The sequence below is a fragment of the Pangasianodon hypophthalmus genome, chromosome 4 (genome assembly GCF_027358585.1).
Source record: "Pangasianodon hypophthalmus isolate fPanHyp1 chromosome 4, fPanHyp1.pri, whole genome shotgun sequence".
NCBI lineage: Eukaryota > Metazoa > Chordata > Actinopteri > Siluriformes > Pangasiidae > Pangasianodon > Pangasianodon hypophthalmus.
Genome location: NC_069713.1, coordinates 22,385,432 through 22,408,858, shown reverse-complemented (window position 1 = coordinate 22,408,858; position 23,427 = coordinate 22,385,432). Strand labels below are relative to the sequence as shown.

General features: G+C 38.1%; 3 protein-coding genes across 7 annotated transcripts; 1 reads left to right on the top strand and 2 right to left on the bottom strand.

The window, feature by feature from the left end:
- Positions 1–859: 859 nt before the first annotated feature.
- Positions 860–11,034, bottom strand: LOC113540377 (G2/M phase-specific E3 ubiquitin-protein ligase). 5 transcript variants are annotated; one of them, XR_004578015.2, is made up of 3 exons: positions 10,564–10,997; positions 1,888–2,021; positions 860–1,236 (listed from the first exon to the last, which is right to left on the bottom strand). XR_004578015.2 is itself a non-coding variant. In XM_053233610.1 (3 exons), exons 1-3 carry the CDS (start codon positions 10,589–10,591, stop codon positions 956–958), a joined length of 396 nt encoding a protein of 131 aa, XP_053089585.1. In that variant the 5' UTR covers positions 10,592–11,034; the 3' UTR covers positions 860–955. The 5 variants fall into 5 exon arrangements, 2 of the variants coding, with proteins under 2 accessions (XP_053089585.1, XP_034159668.2); XR_003404030.3 differs by lacking the exon at positions 10,564–10,997 and adding an exon at positions 8,826–8,987; XR_004578016.2 differs by lacking the exon at positions 10,564–10,997 and adding an exon at positions 6,253–6,275.
- Positions 5,375–14,118, top strand: tyms (thymidylate synthetase). Its single transcript, XM_026936823.3, has 7 exons — positions 5,375–5,788; positions 9,910–9,983; positions 11,252–11,426; positions 12,369–12,470; positions 13,028–13,203; positions 13,775–13,846; positions 13,931–14,118. The coding sequence occupies exons 1-7, from the start codon at positions 5,572–5,574 to the stop codon at positions 14,066–14,068; spliced, it is 954 nt and encodes a 317-aa protein (XP_026792624.1). The 5' UTR covers positions 5,375–5,571; the 3' UTR covers positions 14,069–14,118.
- Positions 14,119–14,362: 244 nt separating this feature from the next.
- Positions 14,363–21,978, bottom strand: enosf1 (enolase superfamily member 1). Its single transcript, XM_026936822.3, has 15 exons — positions 21,814–21,978; positions 21,474–21,576; positions 20,045–20,160; positions 19,889–19,975; positions 19,597–19,623; positions 19,378–19,450; positions 19,248–19,286; positions 18,309–18,391; positions 18,086–18,208; positions 17,066–17,200; positions 16,945–16,986; positions 16,732–16,861; positions 16,469–16,568; positions 15,019–15,100; positions 14,363–14,766 (listed from the first exon to the last, which is right to left on the bottom strand). The coding sequence occupies exons 1-15, from the start codon at positions 21,895–21,897 to the stop codon at positions 14,656–14,658; spliced, it is 1,335 nt and encodes a 444-aa protein (XP_026792623.3). The 5' UTR covers positions 21,898–21,978; the 3' UTR covers positions 14,363–14,655.
- Between the last annotated feature and the right edge of the window lie 1,449 nt (positions 21,979–23,427).

Sequence of the window (23,427 nt, the reverse complement as noted above, 5' to 3'; positions counted from 1 at the left end):
AAATAGTAGTTTAATTGCATGTACTTTACTACTCCCCAACACTGGTTGGGGTGGATGATGCCATCATCTTCCACAGGGCCTATGCCCATCTCAAGAAAACTGGGAACATGTTAGAATTCTGTTCTTTGATTTTTCAAGCACTTTCAGCACCATCCAGCTTCTCTTGCTGGGTGATAAGCTGAGAAATGAAGGTGGATGTTCTTACTGATGACAGTCTGCAGACTGCTTGGCTCCAGATCAATCCTCCTGTATATGGCCATTACCTAGCTACACTCGGGATTAACTCCATAGAGAAACCTTTAGGTACAGAGATTGAAGGCACCATGCAATGTAGATGCAATCGGTTTAGGTCTCCGGATGTTTGTGGTTATGATTTTACCTGCACAGACTGAACTTCCCAACAGAAATCCATTTGCAGAGTGGGAAGAGGAGAGAGTGTGGGCTTTGCTGATGAGTTACTATACCCCTGGAGCATTATTGCCACCAACTGTTAATAGAGACTGTATGCTATATTAAATCTTTAAATCCTGCGCAGTTTGTTCCAGAAATGTGAAAATGACATTAAAAACAACATTCCCTGAATGATGGAAAAATATTGTTAAAGCCCATGTTCTTCATTCCATATTGATCCTGGATTCACGCAGTCTGTGTTGTGTGTATAGACAGTTTCACTGGAATTCTGTTGCTAGCGAACAGATTGACATCACCAGTTAGAAGTCAAATCTACTTTAACCACTACTAAAAAACACTGACTAAAGCTATGGCATAAAGTCATGCACAAAATACTCATATAAGGATTAACCAATATCATATTAGACTGAAATTTTTCTTTGGTAGGAAGAATAACAGACAGTCAAGGTTTAGGTCATCATTTAAATGTTTATAGACATTAACCAATAACATTTTGAAGTAATTTTGAACAAAACAAACAATCAATACAAAGATATCAATGATATCATTGGGCTACCCCAAACATCGGGGACTGAATGATCCCCGAAGTTATTAAATGACAGAAGCCGTCATAGTCATGACCTATGGGTAGTTTCAAAGTAATGACGGAGGTGTTTGCTTCTGGGAACATCCACCTGATGCCATTCAGGTCATAATGGAGGAACCTGATTGTCTCCCTAAAACCAAAAGCAGGTATGGCAGATGCCCCAGAAGCAAACACCAGCACATCCTCCAGGGTCACTTCAATGAGGTCCCCACCATCTTCCTGGACCGCTGCATCTCCATCTGTAACATACAAACCAAAGTAACAGATTCTTAGAAAAAACACACACATACATCTGAATTACAATGTGTATATATATAATTATCTAAATAATGTACTGGTGATGTTCATTTATTCTGATACAATTGACATTTCAAATCATTAACACTTACAACTGCAACTTTACATTGACACATTTGCACAGTCATTAATATCATGTTGTATATTATGTGCATTTACTCCTATACAGTCCAGTGGCTATTGGCCAATATAGGTTTTTCAATGGCTGATACCAATGTTTATAGAGCACACCAGCCGATATAATGTTTTTGTTTATTTGCATATGAAAATGTGACAGTATTATCGGAGTCCTGTTGTGGGCTATCCTTTTCTTCCTTCTTGGGATTAGAGTATTTGTTTCACAGTTTCAGCATGATGTTTTTTTTAGATGGCCATCTTGCAAAGTGCATCCATACAAATAACAGCATAGTTGGGGTTTTTTTTGGGGGGGGGGACTGTCAGATTGGTATCAGTAGATACTCAAGGTTGTGGTGTGGGCAATTAAAAGGTGGTCTCGAGCAATCCCTAATACAGAATCACTGGCTTAGTAGCATAACTTGCAAATATATTCAACAACAAAATAATATCCCAATTATATTATTATAAGAACTCACCCTCAACCACGATCAGAAAGTCCCGACATTGGCCAACTGCTACCTCTTCCAAAGCCCTCCTACTGCTTCCTCTTGGAGAGTACTCCACTGAGAAGAGGTCCAGTTAGGAGGCAGCCAACAAGGTAAAATGCAACCTTTATGCAGCAGTGATATAAATAAAAAAATATCATATTATCATATATCATAAAATATCTATTTATGTGTATTTGAACAATGATTCACTGTAGTAGTACTAAATATCATATAGAAGATTTGATATTAAGATGACAGTAATGAGCGCTAAGTAGGGCCCCACATCCTCTAACTCGCACTGGGCCCTGGGACGGCCCCGACCACATCATTGGCTGCTTGGATAACTGCATAAATGAGCAGGTGTACAGGTGTTCCTAATAAAGTGACCAGTGTGTGTATAGACTATACACTCACTGAACCCTTTTTTAGGAGCACTATATTAATACTGGGTAGGGCCTCCTTTTGCTCTCAAAACAGCTTCATGACTGCATCACGCAATTCCTGCAGGTTTTTCAGGTGCACTTTCATGCTGTGAATCTCCCTGGATTCAGATCCGGTGACTGGGAAGGCTACTGAAGAACACTCAACTCACTGGCATGTTCAGTGACATCTGGTAAAAAATTATAAAATTTGGCACACTTATTAGGGAGGGGCATCAGAAGGAACAATCTGATCAAATTTGGGCCAAGTTCTACCAACGCTCTAGCGCCACCATCGGGTCAAATTTGGGCCTAATTTAGAAGTACTTACTTAATAGAAGTATTTATGGTCATAACTTTTGAGCCGTGTATCCAAAATTTAAAAGCCAGGCATCCCTGGCTTCCCTGGGTCAAGAAGAGTTCAAGGCACCCTTGACTTCAGTTTCTGCCTAATTAGATTTTCCACCATCTTGGATTTTGTTAAAAACAGTTTTTGCACTACTCCTCCTACAAATCATCACCAAATCTGGCACACGTCATCGTCAGAGTAAGCCTCACAAATGTTGTCAAAACAATTTTGAATAGTCCAACGGGTTTGCCCGTAATGGGCAATGCATTTGCATGTGCTGGCAAGTGCAAAAAGCAGGATGTGAGGTTGTACCTCAGCAATGCATTTACATATCACTGTGAAACTTTATAGGTATCTTCAGAACCATGCCCTGAATGTACCCAAGAAGGTTTGGGAACTGTAACAACTTTCATTTTTCTCCTTATATCATTTGAATAGTTTGTGATAAATTCACGGTTCATTTTTCCTATAATTCCCTGGAGTATGCGGAAGTGAAGGCACACCAACACCTGAAATTCAAGTGTACTTCCCGTTGACCATCTTGGATTTTGTTAGAAAGTGTTTTTTCGCTACTCCTCCTACAAATTTTGTCCAATCAACACCAAATTTGGCAAACATCATCTTCAGAGAAAGCCTCACAAAAGTTATCAAAAGAATTTTTAATAGTCCAACGGATTTGCTTGTAATGGGCCAATGAACCTGACGGCGAAGCCGCCAAACAGGAAGTGAGGCTGTATCTCAGCAACGACATTGCGCACTGACACAAAACCTTGAAAGCATCTTCAGGACCATGACCTGAGGCTATGCTATGCCTACTGGTCAAAAGTTACAATAACATCAAAAATGCTGCCATTTTTGCTACTCCTTCAAATTTTGTCCAGTCTTCACCACATTTAGCTCATATCATCTTGATATCTGTCTGAACAAAAGTTATCAAAAGGGCTTTTGACATTCAAATTTCGTGCCAGTGCCACCTACTGGTCAAAAGTAACAATAACATGCAAAAAAATGCTTACATCTAACTGCCATTTTTGCTACTCCTCCTAAAGATTTTGTCCAATCTTCACCAAATTTGACTCACATCATCTTGACACCTGTCTAAACAATGCTGCAGCAATGCCACCCTGCTGCCCATTTGTTCGTCTAGACCTTTCCTCCTACAGTCAGAGCATTCCACCACTGTCCGTGGTCAAATCTTACACATCATGAGTGAAACTACAAATCACTGCTGAATCCCTTTGCCTAATGTTATGACTCTGCTTTCCTATGAGTGCTTAGGCAACAATTGTAGCGTCTCTGTGAATGTGTGGCTCAACGGGTCTGGGTGCTTGGCCCCCAAAAATACTGCCTGCAGCTTTAATTCTTCTTCGTCTTCTGGCTAAGGTGTCTATGGCAGCCCATAGAACCTTCTGGTAAAAAGTTGTAAAAAGTGAAATTTGGCACACTGATTAAGGGAGGGTCTAAGAAACAAATTTCTGACCAAATTTGGGCCAAGTGTTGCCAATGTTCTAGGTGTCAAATTTGGGCCTAATTTGGTACATTTATGGTCATAACATTTGAACCGTGTGTCCAAAATTTAAAAGCCAGGTATCCCTGGCTTCCCTGGGTTGAGACAAGTTCAAGGCAACGTCAATTGACGTCAATTTCCAATAATGAGATTTTCCGCCATATTGGATTTTGTCAAAACAGTTTTTGTGCTACTCCTCCTACAAATTTTGTCCCATCATCACCAAATTTCGTAGACATCATCTTCAGAGTAAGCCTCACAAAAGTTATCAAAAGAATTTTAAATATTCCAAACGGTTTGCCTGTAATGGGCCAAGGAATCTGCCACCAAACAGGAAGTCACCAAACAGGAAGTGAGGCTGTATCTCAGCAACGACATTGAGCACTGACACAAATCTTGGTAGGCATCTTCAGGACTATGACCTGAGGCTATGCAACAAATTTAGTGATGGCGCCACCTACTGATCAAAAGTTACAATAATATGCATGCCAAAAATGCTTACATCTAACTGCCATTTTTGCTACTCCTCCTCTAGATTTTATCCAATCTTCACACATGTGTGAGATCTGTCTGAACAAAAGTTATCAAAGGAATTTTGATATTCAAACCCCTTCTCCTGTGATGTGCTGGCAAATGCAAAAACAGGATGTGAGGGTGTATCTCAGCGATGCATCTACCTATCATCACAAAACTTGATAAGTATCTTCAGAACCATGCCCTGAATGTACCCAAATGGTTTTGTAACAACTTTCATTTTTTCCTTATATCATTTGAAGCATTTGTGATAAATTCACGGTTAATTTTTCCTATAATTCCCTGGAGTATGCGGAAGTGAAGGCACACCAACATCTGAAATTCAAGTCCTGTCGACCATCTTAGATTTTGTTAAAAACTGTTTTTTCGGTATCACTCCTACAAATTTTCTCAAACATACACATCATGAGTGACGCTACAAATCACTCTTGAATCTTTTTGCCTAAAGTTATGCTTTCCTGTGAGTGCTTAGGCAACAATTGTAGCCCGTCTGTGAAACTTTGGCTCACCGAGTCTGGATGCTTGGCCCCCGAAAACGCTTTAATTATTATTATTAGTAGTATTAGCAGTAGTAGTAGTAGTAGTAGTAGTAGTGTTTTTTTTTTTTTCGTCACTTCACCCAAAACGGCACGTCATTTCAAGCAGGCCAATCGGAAGGTTTCCCGCGGTCTGACGACGAAGAGGAAACATGCGTAATGCAAAGCAACAAATGTTATTGGATCTTATTTTATCAATCACGTAAGAAGAAAAAAAAACGCGCGAGTATTGAATTCAGCAAATCACACAGGAATCTGTTTTAAGCAAAACTGCTCAGGAATTGCATTTTTTTTTAACGCTAACATCTGAGCTCTTTTCCTGACACAATGCCAGCCACGAGTGAATTGTACACAGCCGGAGAGTGTAAGTCTGCAGAGGAGAAGAAGCGTGTTAAGGACCCAGCTCCATTCTCTCTGTTCTGTGATGAACGCGGATATCTCAACCAGATTCAGCACATTCTGCAGACTGGAGTGAAGAAGGGCGACCGCACAGGAACAGGGGTCGTCTCTGTGTTCGGTTTACAGGCCAGATACAGCCTGAGAGGTGGGTGTAATATTCACAAAACTTTATATCTGGCTCACTTTTTCAGTTTGGCCAGTTCTTAACTCTCAAAGTCTCAGCAGAAAAACAAAATGGCTTCCCCTCCCCCTTCAAAATAGGGCTGCACGATATTGAACAAAAATGCGATATAACTTGTTAAATAATGTGATATGCGGTACGATAATGCTGTAAGTGTGTAAAATCAATTTAAATCATATTGATATATATTAATATATTTAAAAACTGAAAATGACATAACTAACATACATGTTTCATACTTCATGTTCTGAGGAAAAGAAAGCATTCTCTGCTATGTGTCGCCCTAAAACTTTGACTTTTTATAACTTTTTGAAGTATTAAAATCATTCAGTTATCGTAAGCTCTTGTCATATGCATATTGCGATATTTCCATATGCAATATTTCGATAACTTTGATATATTGTACAGCATTACTCCAAACAACCCACAATCTTCCAATGAGCAAATATTTAGTTTTTCACTTAACACTGTAGACTCTGCTGTACGGCTGCATCACAAACAGCTTCTTACAGATATGTAGTGCACTACAGCAGGGGCTAGAAACCACTGTTTTGTACCTAACGTACAGTAGTGCACTTGTACAGGATAGAAATCGACATCTGACACTCAGTCCTAGATACGATCATGCATAGTATTAACATGAATAGTATTATTAGGGGGCCAAGCACTGAATGTGCATAGTTATTATTATTATTATTATTATTATTATTATTATTATTATTATTGACACCTTCAGCCAACTCGAGCCAAAGGCAAAAGGCTTGGTCCAGATGCATTATGGGTGGCTATGTAGTTAACTTTACATATTCTGCGTCTCAACTGTGACCAAATCGGGGTATATTGAAATGAGTATCCCAGAGGTACCCGGATGGTCTACTACAGACATGTCAAACTCAAGGCCCGCGTGATACAATTATACAATTATTATTAATGGCCCGCTGGTAACTCGCACTCACACCACTCATACTACAAATCCCACAATGCACTGCAACATCTGCCGCGCTGCGAAGAGCTGCGAGCGCCAGCCCCGCCTCCCTGCTGCTTTAATGGCGCACTCATCAGTTGGTCGGCATTCCCTAAATTCCAGGGGTTTCATTACCACGACGTAAAATGGGCGTTTCTGGTGTTGGGAAAACGCCCCTTTTCCAAATAATAATAATAATAATAATAATAATAATAATAAGAGGTACCGATCATGCGTAGAATACTGTTTTTTTGCGCGTGCATTTCCAATCCCAGGATCAGCTCAGATGGATAATGAAGGCGAAAACAGTCATACATGTTATTTATGTTTTATAATCTTACATTAAAACAAACAACCAGAAGAAATCTGCAGTAACCGTCAATAGCGTAATTACGTTTTTCTGTAAGTTGTAGCCAGTCTCCTTACGAAAATTAACCATGGTTTTTCAACAACAACAACAACGAAAACCCAGGGTTTTTGTACTTCCATGGTAACCACAAAATAATAATGGTTGTGGTAAACTAACCATAGTTTAACCGCGTTATTTGTAGTAAAACTGGTTATACAAATAGTAATCAATCCGGTTAAAAAAACAAAACAAACAAACATGGTTACCACACTTTTACTATAATAAACCATGGTTAATTTTAGTACTGACCCAATCTTAATTAATTAATTGGTTAAATAATTAATTAATTAATATCTTTCCACAATTATCCACAATTATACTGAGTGAATATAAAGAATAAAAAGATCATGTGGACGAAAGTATGAACCTCTTCAAATTAATATATTTTTTCTATCAGACTGGCTCCCATCAAATTTCAAAATATGTACATCATCAAAAGAATACATGACAATATAAAAGGTATTTGACACCTGCGATCAGGACAGGTATCTGAAGTTACTGTGTATATAAAAGGTATTTGACACCTGCGATCAAGACAGGTATCTGAAGTTACTGTGTATAATATAAAAGGTATTTGACAAGAAACACCTGCGATCAGGACAGGTATCTGAAGTTACTATGTATATAAAAGGTATTTGACTTGAAACCCCTGCCATCAGAAAGGGTAGTTGAAGTAAATGGCTTTTCCCAAACTGCGCATGATCGGTGACCTATGCAGATTCTCAAATAGGCCACGCCTACCTGATGACGCAGTTTTGATTACTCTGTTCTGAAACCCCTGGAAAAAAGTGAATCCCATCAGTGGTCAGCGCCTATACAGTGACATTTAAGCTAGCCACCCCCCAAAAAATAGCCAAACGAAAAGTGGACTTTGAAAACAGGGGCTTTCAGAACAGGTGGGAGGCAGAGTACCTGTTTGTTGACATTGAAGGTAAACCTGTGTGCCTTGTTTGCGGAGCTAATGTGGCTGTAATTAAAGAATGTAACATAAGACGGCACTATGAGACGAAACATCAGGACAAGTAGAACAACCTGGACACACAGCAGAAGCTACACAAGGTAGAAGAGTTAAAAAAAAAAAAAAAGTCTGATGTCATGGCAGAATATGTTCACAAAAGCAAAATTACAAAGTGAAGCTGCTGTGAAAGCTAGTTTTAGGCCCAATCCCAATTCTATTTTATACCCCTTCACCTACCCCTACCCCTTCCTCTTGTCCCTTGTCCCTTGAAACAGAGTGTCAAGGGGTAGGGGTGAAAATATTCCCCTAAGTATTGGGACACCACTACTATACCGGTACACGTCATCATACGTCATCTAGGTCTTAATTCTCTCTCTCGAATTGGCAATATTTGAGAAAAAAGTTTAGCAATTTCTAATTATTGGGGGGGACTAGCCCCACCTCAGTGTCTTTGGTGGTTACAGCCCTGATCAGACATGGAAATATGTTGTGGCACTATCGTGCAGTCTGTAATGATATGAAGTTAGCAAACTTTAGCGATTTTTTGCAAACATTTCTTTGAATATTATCACCGTAAATATGAACACACGATTGAATGTAACATAAAACAAATGATTTATGTTACATTCAATATGTTAATAAAATCTTTATTAACGTCAATAATGCTTACATTTGTGGGTCTTTCTGTTCGCTCGGGCAGCCATGTTGCCGCAGTAGCCGGTTTACGCTGAGATAATTCATACCCCTTCGTTTGAAGTGTGGTCCCGAAAAATCTTCGTTTGAAGGGCTATCTGGCCCTACCCCTCACCCCTACCCCTCACCCCTACCCCTACCCCTCCAACCAAAAGAGAATCAAGACACACCTACCCCTTCACGTGAACGCGCGAAACGGAGGGGTAGGGAAAGGGGAAGGGCTAAGGGGTAGAAATGGCCTTATAGTGGCAGAGGAGATAGCCAAATCAGCCCGGCCATTTACCGAGGGGGAGTTTTTGAAGCGCTGCATGATTAAAGTGTGCGACGTCTTTATCATAGTTTTAAACTGGTGAATAAATGTTAATCCTGGTTGGCCCCCAGCTTAAACCATGTTTTAAATTTTAGCCCCATCTGTGATTGAGTAGATTTTAAAAGCGGTAGATTTTTAAAGTGTGGATCCGTGGCCACTTTTTCAGCTAACAGAGCCCACAACTCTTTGCGCAAGGGAGGAGGAGTTTTGTAGCTGTTTGCTTCGCATTGTAAAGAGGTGTAAATGAAATACAGAAAAATAAATCAAGGGTAAATTAAATTATGTAGTATAAATTTTATGAGGAATAATTAATGAAGAAAAGCTGAAATGCTATGAGGAGTTTGTTTACGGTGAAAGTGTGCATAACTAGGCAATGACGTTCTCTTCCGTTACATGATGTGTTAGTATGTCCCTGTACTTACATTTACATGTATGCATTTGGCAGACGCCCTTATCCACAGAGAATTACATTTATCTCATTTATATATCTGAGCAGCTGAGGGTTAAGGGCCTTGCTCAGGGGCCCAGCAGTGGCAGCTTGGTGGTTTGAACTCGCAGTCCGGCGTCTTAACCACTGAGCTACTACTGCCAGTACTCAAAAGTGTGTAGCAACACTCTCGACTTTCTTCACAAAAAGAGTACATACTTTTTACATCCATAGTGCATAGTATAAGTATGCGAATTGAGACGTGTTTGAGCTCCTGTCTGCTCCAGCCCTTTAACCATAACATGCCCATTATGTGATTTTTAGATCAGTTTCCTTTGCTAACGACCAAACGTGTTTTCTGGAAGGGGATTTTGGAGGAGTTACTGTGGTTCATAAAGGTAAGTGATTATTTTTTGATCACCTAGTTGCTCTGGTTGCCAGACCGCAATAATATCAGAGAATATGACTATGAATATGAATAAGCCAGTTTTAGTGAATTTAAAATGCAGCCTTCAGTTTATTCGCTTCTATGCAAAAGCGTCAATGGTGATGAACTTAATCGGTGATCTCTAGAAATGTATAGGTGGTGGACTAGAGTGCACCTTTTACAATGAGTAGTTTTAATTGTAGGTCAGCTTTTTTCAATGCATAACTTAAACATTTATGAATGATACGAAATATAAATAATAATCATGTACATTGATACATTTCCTGCAGACCTGAAGTATATGTGGGAAAAATCTAAATCAAAGGAAGGCCCTGTAGCAATTTTGCATGTATTACTTTACAACTTTTCAAACCTCTTAAAGGTGCAATAGTTGATATTTTTCATGTCTTACTTGTACCAATAATGTGGAAAATTATGTAGAAAGGATAAAAAAAAAATAGTTTAAGCCATTATCTCAGAACAAGTGTATTACGCAGCTCTTTAAAAAAAAAAAAAAAAAAAACAGTTTGGAAACCTGCCTTGTAACTTACCTTTCAAATAGTTGAAAAGCAACGTCATGACTGTCTTTGCTAATGGTAACTCTAGTTAGCATGATAACTAGTTGAACCAGTATATGTTTTAGGGGTGGAGCTTTGTGTACATGGCTGGAAATGGGGACGGGCTGAGTGAGTTAAAAAAAAAAATCATTCAAATCATAATCAACGCCACCCATTTAACCATTAGAGACCTGTTAAAAATCTTACCTTTAATATAATCCATTTGCTTTTGTGTTTATCTAGTTAAACACAACTAACATTGGGGCACGCATTTTGGCTTAGAGAAAATTAGAGCTGCCTGAGAGTTGATGCAGTCCTGCTCTTGCATTAAATGATGACTCCTGAATTTTAACAGTAAAATAATGTCATGGCTATAGCATGTTTTGGCCCACAAAAGTAGCCAGCCAGTGTCCGTTTTATATTATAGAAGATGTTGTAACTGTGCACTCTGGTTTAAGAGTAATGTCAACAAATTAACCTTAAAAACCAGGCTCAGCTGTTGTAGTTTGACTTTGCTTAAGGTTTACTCAGCATTCCTGGCTGGAATTGAGTTTGCATTACAAACATTAGTCAAACTGGTTTAACTTTACATGGAACTTTAACATTTAATTTTAACTGGTGGCTTACTTATAATCTGAGTTACCAACAGAGGGCAGCAATCTAACACAGATCTTTCTTGTAGGGTTCAACAAACGCAAAAGAGCTTTCAGAGAAAGGTGTGAAGATTTGGGATGCCAATGGCTCACGGGAGTTTCTTGATAAGAATGGATTCACTGAGCGTGAGGAAGGTGACTTGGGCCCTGTGTACGGCTTCCAATGGAGACACTTTGGAGCAGATTACAAAGACATGCATACTGGTGGGTGTTGTATCTATAAAAACTATTGCAGCATAAATCACTACAATATCCAGTAATTAAAACTACATAAAGCACAGAGTTGTGTGGTCAGAACAATGATTTGTTTACAAATGAAATGTGCATTATTATGTCATTTTGTCTGTAAAGGGACATGGCAAGGCACATTAGCAGGACAGTGCACAGGATGACACATAATGCAAATATACAGCATTGTGAGATGAGTGTGAAATATACAATAAATACACAGGATGACAAAGCAATATTTGTATAATTGATTTTAAGGCATATTTGAGAAAGAGCTGAACGTATCTGTGCAGTTGTATAGTACCTGCACCAGATAAATAAATACTAAATTGCTTAACATTTTAGGGAAGATTATGATCTGATTTGTTTTTGTGATGGCAACATGCAGGAACTTCATTTTCTTTTAATTTCAAACAAACTTTAATTTTATTTCTAAAATGGCTTCCAGATAGTTTAAAAACAGTGGCATGCCACAAATGGCCCATGGACAATTGTGATGCAGAAAAATTGCAGGACACACAACAAGCAAAATAGAACTGTGAAACAAGAAATCTGATTGAATTCAGTCATTTTAGAAACCAACAAAAAGCATTTTCATGCCTGTTGGCTTATGTACACAATATCTAATCTATCTATATATGGAAGTCAAATTGCCATTACTTAGCAAACTACCTGGTTTAGTAACATCACACTCTGTGTTGAGAAAAGTCCTTTTAAAGCCACATTCATTTCAGAAAATCTGTATCAGATGTTAATGGTTTGCTAACTTTAATAAAAGTCATATTACTGACTGCTAGAGTGAATAATCACAATGTAAAACAGGAAGTACTGTGTGTTTCATAAAATGCTCCATTTAACCACTCTAAATGGCTTCCTTATATATATTGCAATGTATTTAATTCTGACTCGCATTACCAGATTATTCTGGCCAAGGTGTTGACCAGTTGCAGAAAGTCATCAACACCATCAAGTCCAATCCTGAGGACAGGAGGATCATCATGTGTGCCTGGAATCCTAAAGGTACAGACTTTATGCATAGTATCTCATGTGTGGTATATTGAGCAGAAGCACAGACATCAGATGACACAATACCCTTCCTGAATTTATTACAGTATCTCATCCTAAGTGCTGATGGCTAAGGAATTGGTAGATTTGGAAAAATTGTTTGATTTTTTTTTTATTTATTTTTTTTTTTTGTAAAGGCATTACCAAAACTCATTCAACTTATTACTGGCTTTATGGAAATTCAGCATTCTATGAACACTAGAAAGTCTAGAAAATTTTGTAGGGAAGAAGTGGATCAGCAGGTTTCTCATAAACATTTCATATTGTCTCAGACCACAGGATCGAACAGATTTCCTTGCTCTTGGGTAACATTTTTCAGTTCCTTAATGACCTTGGTGGATTTGGCTAATGATAATGTAATGCACAGGTTAACTAATCGATTTTATAAACATCTCATAAATGAGTTTCTCTCTAGTCAGTATGCAGGAGTGCTTTCTGAGTTCTTTGATGCAGGGAAACTTGCTCAACATCTTTAACATTTTTTTTTTTTTGATCTCCTTTCCTCTTCTCAGATCTGCCCCTGATGGCTCTTCCACCCTGTCATGCTTTGTGCCAGTTTTACGTCTCGGATGGCGAGCTGTCATGTCAGTTATACCAGCGTTCAGGAGACATTGGCCTGGGTGTCCCCTTCAACATTGCCAGTTATGCACTACTCACATACATGATTGCCCATATCACAGGGCTCAAGGTAAACACAAACACTTAAATTACTTACATTCAAATTTTTATAGGCATCAATATCAGTGTACTTCCCATTTGACTAACATTCTAGTTTTCTTTTTACAAACAGCATTTGTTTTAGCTGTTTACTGATCATCCTCCACATATTTCATTCAGTGTAAATGTCAGTGTAATTTTTTTTTTTTACACATGTTGATTTCCTTAAGAAGTATAACAATACAAACTACTATAAATGTTGAAGACATAATACTTCCTAACAATTTAGCAGTGAAAAAATTCTGAATAATCTGTGCCAGCATTGTCATAAACAACCATACAAAACGCAAAAAATTGTATAAAACGGTACAAAATATTTTCAGAAGTTTCTACATTATTGGCTATGGTTTTACACTCACTTTAAGCAGTCTTAATCCTTTTGGTGAGTTTTTGGCTCCTCACTTGTGCATCATGACAAAGGTTCAGTGACACTATCATAACAGATTCTGCAGTGATGTAGACTAATAAATACTGTCTCAATTCTGTTCTTGTAGTGTGTGTTCTGTATTTTGTTTATTTTATTTTTCTTCTATCCTTTTCAGCCTGGTGATTTTGTACATACTCTTGGTGATGCCCACATCTACCTCAACCACATTGAGCCTCTAAAAGTGCAGGTGAGGTGGATATTATATTAAAGTGTGTGCACATAACCAGCACATGTACTGGTTTATGTTCACATTTTCTTTTCCCCCCTTTAGCTTCAGAGGGAGCCACGGCCTTTCCCTAAACTGAAGATCCTTCGCAACGTGGAACGCATTGATGATTTTAGAGCTGAGGATTTTGAGATCTGTGACTATGATCCATATCCCACAATCAAGATGCAGATGGCAGTTTAAACAACACAACCTCTTGGTAAATCTAAACAGACATGCTGTAGTAGTCTAATTTAATATTACATATTTTCTATTTTACTGTTAACGTCACTTATTTGAATAATGTAAATATGTGTTTTGTGTTTGTGTGTTTTAATTGTAACTCTAAATAAACACTCCATCTAAAACTCAGAAGTGTAACATTTTAGTAGAATATAACTAACAGTAACCTCACTGTGATTAAATATGAAAAATGTCATTATCAGCATGGTTAATGTAAAACTTTGAAAGTTTGAAAAGTGTAAAATAGGCAGAGTAAACAGGATTAGAGTTCAGTTTAATTTGTGACAAATTCATAAGTAGAAATAAGTGGCACATGTTAAAGTGCAAATCCTTCACAAGTTATAATTGCAATGTCCCTTATTGCTGCTTTAATTATATAATTAACAGATAGAAAGTATCAAACAAAATTTCATTTCTATCAAAAACTATTAACTTGTACAGTATTTAGTACTTTGAAAACAGTCATTTCTTTGCTTACTGAGATAAAAGATTTGGTAAAATGAAAGATTTGCAGTTTGGTATTTGGTGTTATGTTAATCAGCAGTTACTCAGATTATTGGTGAGTGTTTCTGCCCCAAAATGCGTCTCCACACCTCTCCACGAGGAAACTGATGTTTCTGCACTGATGACTCCAACATCTCGCATGAGAATCCAGGATCCTAATGAGACCCAAACCAGCCATGAGACATAAACAATGCAGCAACTTGATTTGAATATTAAAAACCTCTAACCCTAACCCTACCCTAAAAGTAACAGTGAACTAACAATTTAGATCTGAATCACACATGCACTATGCTAATGACAAATGAATTCCCATCTGTTGTGCATAACAATTTAAGGATGCTTTTGCAAATTTTAAGTGGATGTCCTGTCACAAGCCTGCTGTCTTATAGTCTGAAATATTGACTCACCTTAGGAGGAATGTAGTGTGCATTTCTGATTACGGTAGGACTTTTGAAATGCTCATGAAGATGGTCCACATATTCGCACATCCTTTCATACAGAGCAATGAGTGTATTAAAAACAACACAAACAATACACTACAATTCAAACACCTTATTAATGGTGGTGTATATTTCTGTTTAAATCTACATTTCAGAAATGCTCTGTGTTTACTAAAAGAGTGCACAGTAAATTTTGAACCTTTCAGATCAACACATATATAGTTGGGTCCATAAGTATTTGGACAGAGAGAATTTTTGTAATTTTTTTCCTCTGTACACTACCACAATGGACTTGAAATTAAGCAATCAAAAGGTTTAACAAAAATATTGCATTAACTGTTTAGGAATTACAGGCATTTTTTTCATAGTCCCTCCATTTTCACAGGATCAAAAGTAATTGGACAAACTAATATATAAAACCAAAGCTTCCTCCCTGGAGATGTTTTGCCAGGCCTTCACTGCAGCCACCTTCAGTTGCTGCTTGTTTGTGGGTCTTTCTGCCTTCAGTTTTGTCTTCAGTAAGTGAAATGCATGCTCAATTGAGTTGAGGTCAGGTGACTGACTCGGCCATTTAAGAACATTCCATTTCTTTGCCTTAAGAAGCTCTTGGGTTGCTTTCACAGTTTCACAAAGTTTTGTGTCATTATCCATCTGTACTTTAAAGTGCCATTCTCTCAGCTTTTCAGCATTTGACTGAATCTGAGCAGAGTATAGACCTATACACTTCAGAATTCATCCTGCTGCATCTATCAGCAGTCACATCATCAATAAACACCAGTGACCATTGGCAGCCATACTGCCCATGCCATAACACTGCGTCCACATGTTTGACAGATGATGTGGTATGCTTTGGATTATGAGCCCTTCCTTTCCTTCTCCATACTCTTCTCTTCCCATCATTCTGGTACAAGTTAATCTTGGTTTCATCTGTCCAAAGAATCTTGTTCCAGAACTGTGCAGGGTTATTTAGATGTTTTCTAGCAAAGTCTAATCTGGAATTTCTGTACTTGAGAGTTACTGGTGGTTTGCACCTTGAGGTAAACCCTCTGTATTTACATTTTTTAAGGCATCTCTTGATTGTAGACTTTGACAATGATTTGTCTACCTGCCTGAGAGTGTTCTTGACCTGGCTAGATGTTTCACAATGATTTTTACAATGTCAATGTCATATTTCTTCTGATACACGTTAAAGCAGTAGATTCTAACCACTACATTGAAAACTTCCAGTTTGCCTAATAAATCAAATGTACACCAACCTGCAGGTAAAAAGAATCAACTCATAGCTGGAAGTCAAAAGTAGCCCCATTGTAGAGGAAAACTGCTTTTTATTCCAATGTTTAGTAAATATTTTGTGCCTATGCAAATGTTTATACATTAGGCCCTGATCTTATTCTCATTCAGTAACTCATCTACTCACCTGTTGTCCAAGCTGGCTGACACTGAGATATAGTCAAACAGAATGAGATGCTGAACAAGCTCGCAAAGTCCCACTCCGCCAGCATGAGGACATACCGGAACTTGAAATGGATAAAATTTCATACAAACAAATACAATCTCTTAAGAACCACATGTTTAATAAGAGCTAAAAGAAGCAAACAGACACACCTATTAAGAACATATAAGCATTAACTATTGAGAGCCCGTTACAAATTCTAAACCCCACTTATATACAGATCTCACCTTTAAACTTAGCAGCCATTAATATGATGGCAAGGTTTTCGTTGACGCTGCCCACCCTACAGCTGTCAATCTGAACAAACTGCAGAGCAGAGGCTTGCAGAAACTGCTTAAACATCACCCTGTTATGGCACTGACACACAAAAATACACACAATTAATCCTTCTTATTAAACTTCACACGCAACGTACAAGGGTTGAATCACACTTCTTGAACCTGTTCTCCTGTGGCAACTCCAATACCCAAAGGTGCAAGAGCCTGAAACACAGATATGAATATTAATATCATGATAAGTGACTCATTGCTATTCCCACACAAGCTGACACTTATTGATTACCTTTGAGATGGCAGCATGTCCAAGGATGTCATCAGGAGAGGTGGGTTCTTCAATCCACAGTGGACGGAACTCTGCTAGTGTGCTTACCCAAGAAATGGCCTCACTGACATCCCATCGTTGGTTGGCGTCAATCATCTAACGGTAGATAGGTCACAAGTCACTGAACTATTTTAATCACAAAGACTCTGTTTAGACAGGCATATCTTGTTGGTGCAGGAAAGATTTTCTGCAGTCTATACAAACCACATAATCTAACTTCTTTCAGTTGGATTCAAGTCATTCTTATATGTGTTCAATAATACAATTGGAATAGGTTTTTTGTACAGGCAACCCAGTTTTTATGATCATTCAGTTTCTGGGCATCAGACATTTGTGAGAACACAGACAAAAAGCAACACGAAGGCAGGTCAGAAGCCCACCTCAGACAACATCCACACTCATCACTACCTTGTCTTGGACATTACTGTTATATAAAACATAATCCAAAAAATGGCTGTTGGTTCAAATTTCAATGTTCTATGTAAGAATGTTGAAATGATGTTTCCTTCTCATTATTTTTGCTTAAGAAGGAAAAGGTTTTCACTTTTCATGGTAAGTTTCATGCAGATCATATTTAATTATCATACCTTCTGTGCCTTCTGGCTAATTAATAATCAAATGCATCTGAATACCAAACGTTTATCTAAGTCAAATGCTAATGCAATGTTTAAAGGAATATGATGTTTCAAATCCACAGTGAAATCTCCACACTGATTTCTCTTACTTCCTCAGCACAAAAAGGCATGCAGATCCCTGCATTATTACTATAACAACCAAAGTGGATATATGAGCAGATTTCCCTACAGTCTGAACAAAGTAATCAGATTTGGTCACTTATAATTTGCTATGCAAACAAACACATTTGAGAACAGTCTAAACCATACAAAATTTGCAAAATAAATCAGACTTAGCCTGCATTCTGAACATGAGCAAAATGTTTGAATTACAATACTAGTATTTGGTTTAGAATGTTAGATTTACCAGCGTGTTTTCTGGGCCGATCATGTTTCGAATGAGCCTGCATCTGCGAATGTCATCCTGCAAGTCCGCCCCTACCTTCACTTTAAACCTGGTCCATCCTTCATCTAGAGCAGCAGAACACAGCTACACACATACACAAGTATAATTAACCTGACTACATATGCACACTTGCATTTTTATTCTGCAGTGTTTCTCATTAGTCAATGATCAAACACACACACACCTGTGTGAGCTGTTCATCTGAATATCCTAGCCAGGCACAGGATGTAGTGTAGGCTGGATATCCTTCCTTCCGCATCTGGTCCTCTACAAGGATCAAAGAGGTCATAATATCATTATTAGTGTAACTTGCTGACATGGTTGTATGCTATGGTCTGTATGGTAAGTTGCTAGTGGAAGTCACGAAGAATCCAAAATGAAGTAGAATGAGGTATTTTTACTGAAGTTTGCACTCTACTGTGGATAATCTCACTGCCCATACTCCATAATAGGTGTGATATAGGAAACTTCAGGCAAACGTGAATGAAATTGGATAATAACTGTCATAATAACCCATAATAACTGTATAACAAAAATATTTTCATAGGTTGTCACAGGTTGGTACATTGGTTGTCTCATGCAGGAAATCCCTTTATTACAACAAACAGCATCCTGGACAACCCTGGACCAATAACCAAACTTCAAATAACCAAAACCCATGTCCAAATATTTGTCCTATGCTGCAATCCACTGTACTCAGAAAGTTCCAAGTCGATTTTCCGCAGTTCCTATCTAAACATGTTCCAGTGTGTCAGATGTCCAGAGTAAGAAGATCTATTTGAAATATTTCTCTGCAATTAGTCTGAGAATCAAAGGAAAAGATAGGTCAACTATATCTTCATCTCATAAAGATTATGTCACAATGGTCTTATGATCTTAGTCATAGGACTTCTTAATAATCTTAGGAAAACTGGGCTAAAATATCAAGTTCTGAAGTTCCGAAACGAATGACTGTTCCATCGGAGGGTGTTTTTTCTGAGTTCTGAGTAGGTTGCCAAGGATTGCAACATTACCCTTAGTGTGACGTCATGTATGGTTCTACTACATTGCACGTGTATGTGATAACCAGCTTCAATTAGATATCTGTTATATCCAAAACTCAATCAGAACATGAGTTTCCTACCTCTCTCCTGCTTTCCCTTGTTGGCTTTTTCCAGGATATCTATCTCCACGGAGAGAGAGAGAGAGAGAGAGAGAGAGCTTGGTAAGCCAAAAAGTTCTGGGTAAACATTATTTAATAATAATGACCTCACCTAATGCTTCCTGTTCAGTGAGCGCATCAGTGATGTAAGTGAAATCTATACAGCGGATGAGCTGCCTTGGGTCCTGTGAAAACACACAAATACTCCCAACCACTTCTCCAAATCTCTCTTAACCTTCTCCCAGTATCCAACAGTCACAGAAACAAGGCTGCCACACACTGAGAAGATTTAAATACTAAATACTGAGATTATACTGTCATATGATCTTACCATGTCCACAAGGAGCTTCCAGAGAGGCTGTATTAATGAAAAGAAATGACATTACGTGCATGTAGCATAAAATATAGATGTTCACCTGATATGACAACTGTAGGTCATTTAATCAGAATCAATTTTCTTGTATTTTTACTGCTGTTATCGTGGTGTGCAAGATACCTGCAATGGGCTCAATGATATTGGTACAAGAGTATAAGAAACTTCATTTTGTGCTATCTTTCTGGCATAAACTGCAGAAGTTAAAAAAATTAAAAAGAGAAATAATGCATCAACTGAAATGTTTCACCTTGCCCTCCGCACGCGCCCACATATCCCAGATAGCATTGAGGATGGCGGCCGTTGCCAGCTGGATGACCCCCTTCTCTGGACCAATCTGGCACAATGTAAAGTCAGTAAATGTAGGTCTAACTGTCAATTTGCCTTCACAGACTTGGTTACTTACCCATCTCATTTGCCCATCATTTGTCAGGAGTCTGTAGAATCCTCTGAAGTCAATCACTATCTCCTCCAGTGTTTTTCCAATCACCAAAGATGACAAGGCCTCTACTGCACACGCAACTACACAGAGACACAATAATACCTGAGGTGAAGAATCCTGGTTTTAACTGGAATGCTGACAGTACCACAGTGCCTTTGTTTAATTTTTGTGACTTTAGCATGTAGACTAATAAATAAATAAATAAATAAACAGATAGATAGATAGATAGATAGATAGATAGATAGGGTGGCGCGGTGGCACAGCAAGTAGGGTCCCCAGTTTGATCAGGAGCTTGGTTATTCCCACCTTACGCACAGTGTTCCCAGGATAAGCACCAAATCCACTGCAACCATGACCAGGATAACACGATTAATGAAAATTAATGAATGGATGGATGGATGGATGAATGGTTGAGTAAATAAATGAATGAATGGGTGGGTCGGTGGGTGAATGAATGAATGGATGGGTGGATGTTTAAAATATACAGTACTGTGCAAAAGTCTTAGAAACCCTATTTTTTTTGTACAAACTTTGTTATAGATTTTTATTTTATGACTTCTACATTATTGATTCAGTACAAAAAACATTTTAGACTTCCAAACTTTAATTTTCCAGCACAAAATTAAATATTACAGAAAAATGTTTGTATGTAAAGAAAGCAGCATATTACATAAGAGACACTTTTCAGACAAAAAAAAAAACATAATGAAGGCTGCTGGGTTTTGCTGCAAAAATAAGAAGCAAGTGTGACAGTCAAAGTCTCCAGAAGAACTGTGGCTGGATCTGCAAGATGCTCAGTAAAACTTACAGCTCATTTCCTTATAAAACTGCACTAATTGCACCTGAGATTACTATTTTTTTTTTCAAAGTGAAGGATCGTCACACCAAATATTGACTTTGTTTCATTTATTACTGTTTACTGCTCTTTACAGTATTTTTTTAAATGTAGAAGCATTTAGTTTCGTTATTTTTGAAGGCATCTTTCCTCTACAGCATTTCTTTGCATGTGCCTAAGATTTTTGCACAGTACTGTATATAGAATAGTAATTCTAAGATATGACATGTGTTGCACATATGTATATATACATATCTTTTCCTTTGATAAGAAGTGTACACATTTTAAATGCTTAACTGAAAACCAAATGCTTTAAGACGTTACTATTTAAAAAAAAATATTTTATATATATATATATATATATATATATATATATATATATATATATATATATATATATATATATATATATATATATATATGTTACCACATGGTGGCGCCTTCTTACAGCCAGAGCCAATGGTGGCAGAAACACAAACCAGGAAGGTTACAGTCTGCCACAACATCCCAGGCTACATTTAATGCAGTGAAAGCAGGTTTAATATTGCTGAAGCTCACCGATTTCAGTGCCTCTTCCCACCGTGAAGGTCAAACCATATCCCTTCAGACTAGTGTCTGTGTCGAGCACAACGTAAGCTACAGAGTAGTCCGGGTCGGTGTGCTGAAACAGGTCACATGACACAAACAATGACAGTCCAACCGTCAAACGCAGTGTACTGGAACCATTTCAACTGATCAGATCTCCAAGAGTAACACATAAAACATGCTCCTTTAAGTGATTGCACTGAACACATACGGCTAATAATGCCTGACTCCCTTTTTTAAAACGGAACTAAGTAGTTATCTCGTGCTAAACCTGCAAAAGTGCTGCTAAAATCTATACTGTGTTTATACACACCATGGCGTCGGATCCATGCTGCTCCAAAGACGTGGGAAACCTCACATCACTTACTGTCAGTTTGGTAATTTCAGCTTTCAACATTTCGCTGTTTTGTCAAGAGATTTAACTGCAATGAGGAAGCAAGTGAACTTGCACCTCATATCCCGCCCCCCTCAAGCTGTGATTGGTTAGATCAGTAAAAGCTGTATGGATAAGCAACTTTTTATTATTTAGCTATAAAACTTTTTAAACGCATAAATCAGCAGTTTTCCCTGCCCTCAACTTATCATCTGTATCCCTGCTGGAAAAAACAACAACAGAAACCCTTATAGAATCTGTAATGGCTTTAATGGTTATAATGGGAATTGTATTGTGTAGATTTATAGTGGGTTTGGAAAGTATTCAGACCCCTTCACTTTTTGTACACTTTATTGTATTATAGATTTATTTTTAAACAGGTTAAATGAACTTTTTTGACTATTAAAAATGAAACTCTGAAATATCACATTAAAAGTATTCAGACCCTTGGTTAAGCACTCCAAGTAATCCTCAGGCACATCCTATTTGCTTTGATTATTTATTTATGTCTCTAGAACTTGACTGGAGTGGACCCATTTCACACTGAATTGACTGGACATAATTTAGAAGGTCGCACAATTCACAGTGCATGTCAGACCAACTCTTCAAAGAGCTCTGCAACCAAACTGTTTTCGAGACATAGATCTGGGAACTGGTATAAAACCATTTCTAAAGCTTTGATTATTACCAGGAGGTTACACAGTGGGCTCCATCACTGTGAAATCGAAGAAGCTGGAACCGAAAGCTTCAGAAGTCCTCCGCATAGATAGGAGAAACTGCCAAAAGGACGATCTCAGAAATACTACTTCAATCAGGACTTTAGAGAAGAGTGCCTAGATGGAAGCCAGTCCTGAGTAAAAGGCATGTGACAGGCACTTAAAGGATGCTGAGAGCATGAGGAAGACTATTTTCTATATGGACTCTAAGTGCTACTTTGAGCAAAAACCAGGTACTCTTCAACAACTGGCTAATACCATCCATACGGTGAAGCATGTTGGTGGCATCATTATGTTACGGGGTTACTTCTCAGTGGCAGGGACAGGGAGACTGTCTTAGAATTGAGAAAAGGATGGTCCTTGAAGAAAACCTACTCCAGTGAACACACAACATCAGACTACGCCAGAGTGCACATGACATCAGGGTGAAAGTTCCACTTTGAGCATGACAACAACCTAAAGCATACAGCCAAGACAGTGCTTTGCTGGCTTCAGGACAAAACACAGACTGAGCCCTGAAGATAGCAGTTCACAGATGCTCCCCATCCAATCTGATTGAGCTTGAGAGGATCTGCCAGGAAGAATGGGAGAAACATAAACACCAAATCCAGGTGTGCAAAGCTTGCAGAGAATTACCCAAGAAGACTTGAAGCTGAAATAGCTGCCAAAGCTGTTTCTACAAAGTACTATATAAAGGGGCTGAAAACTTATGTAAATGATAGATTTTAGTTTTTGATTTTTAATGCCTAAAGCTTGTCTTTGTCATCATGGGTTTTGTTTATATATCAATTGCCAAAATAGTCAATCTAATCTATTTTAAATTAAATCGATAACACAA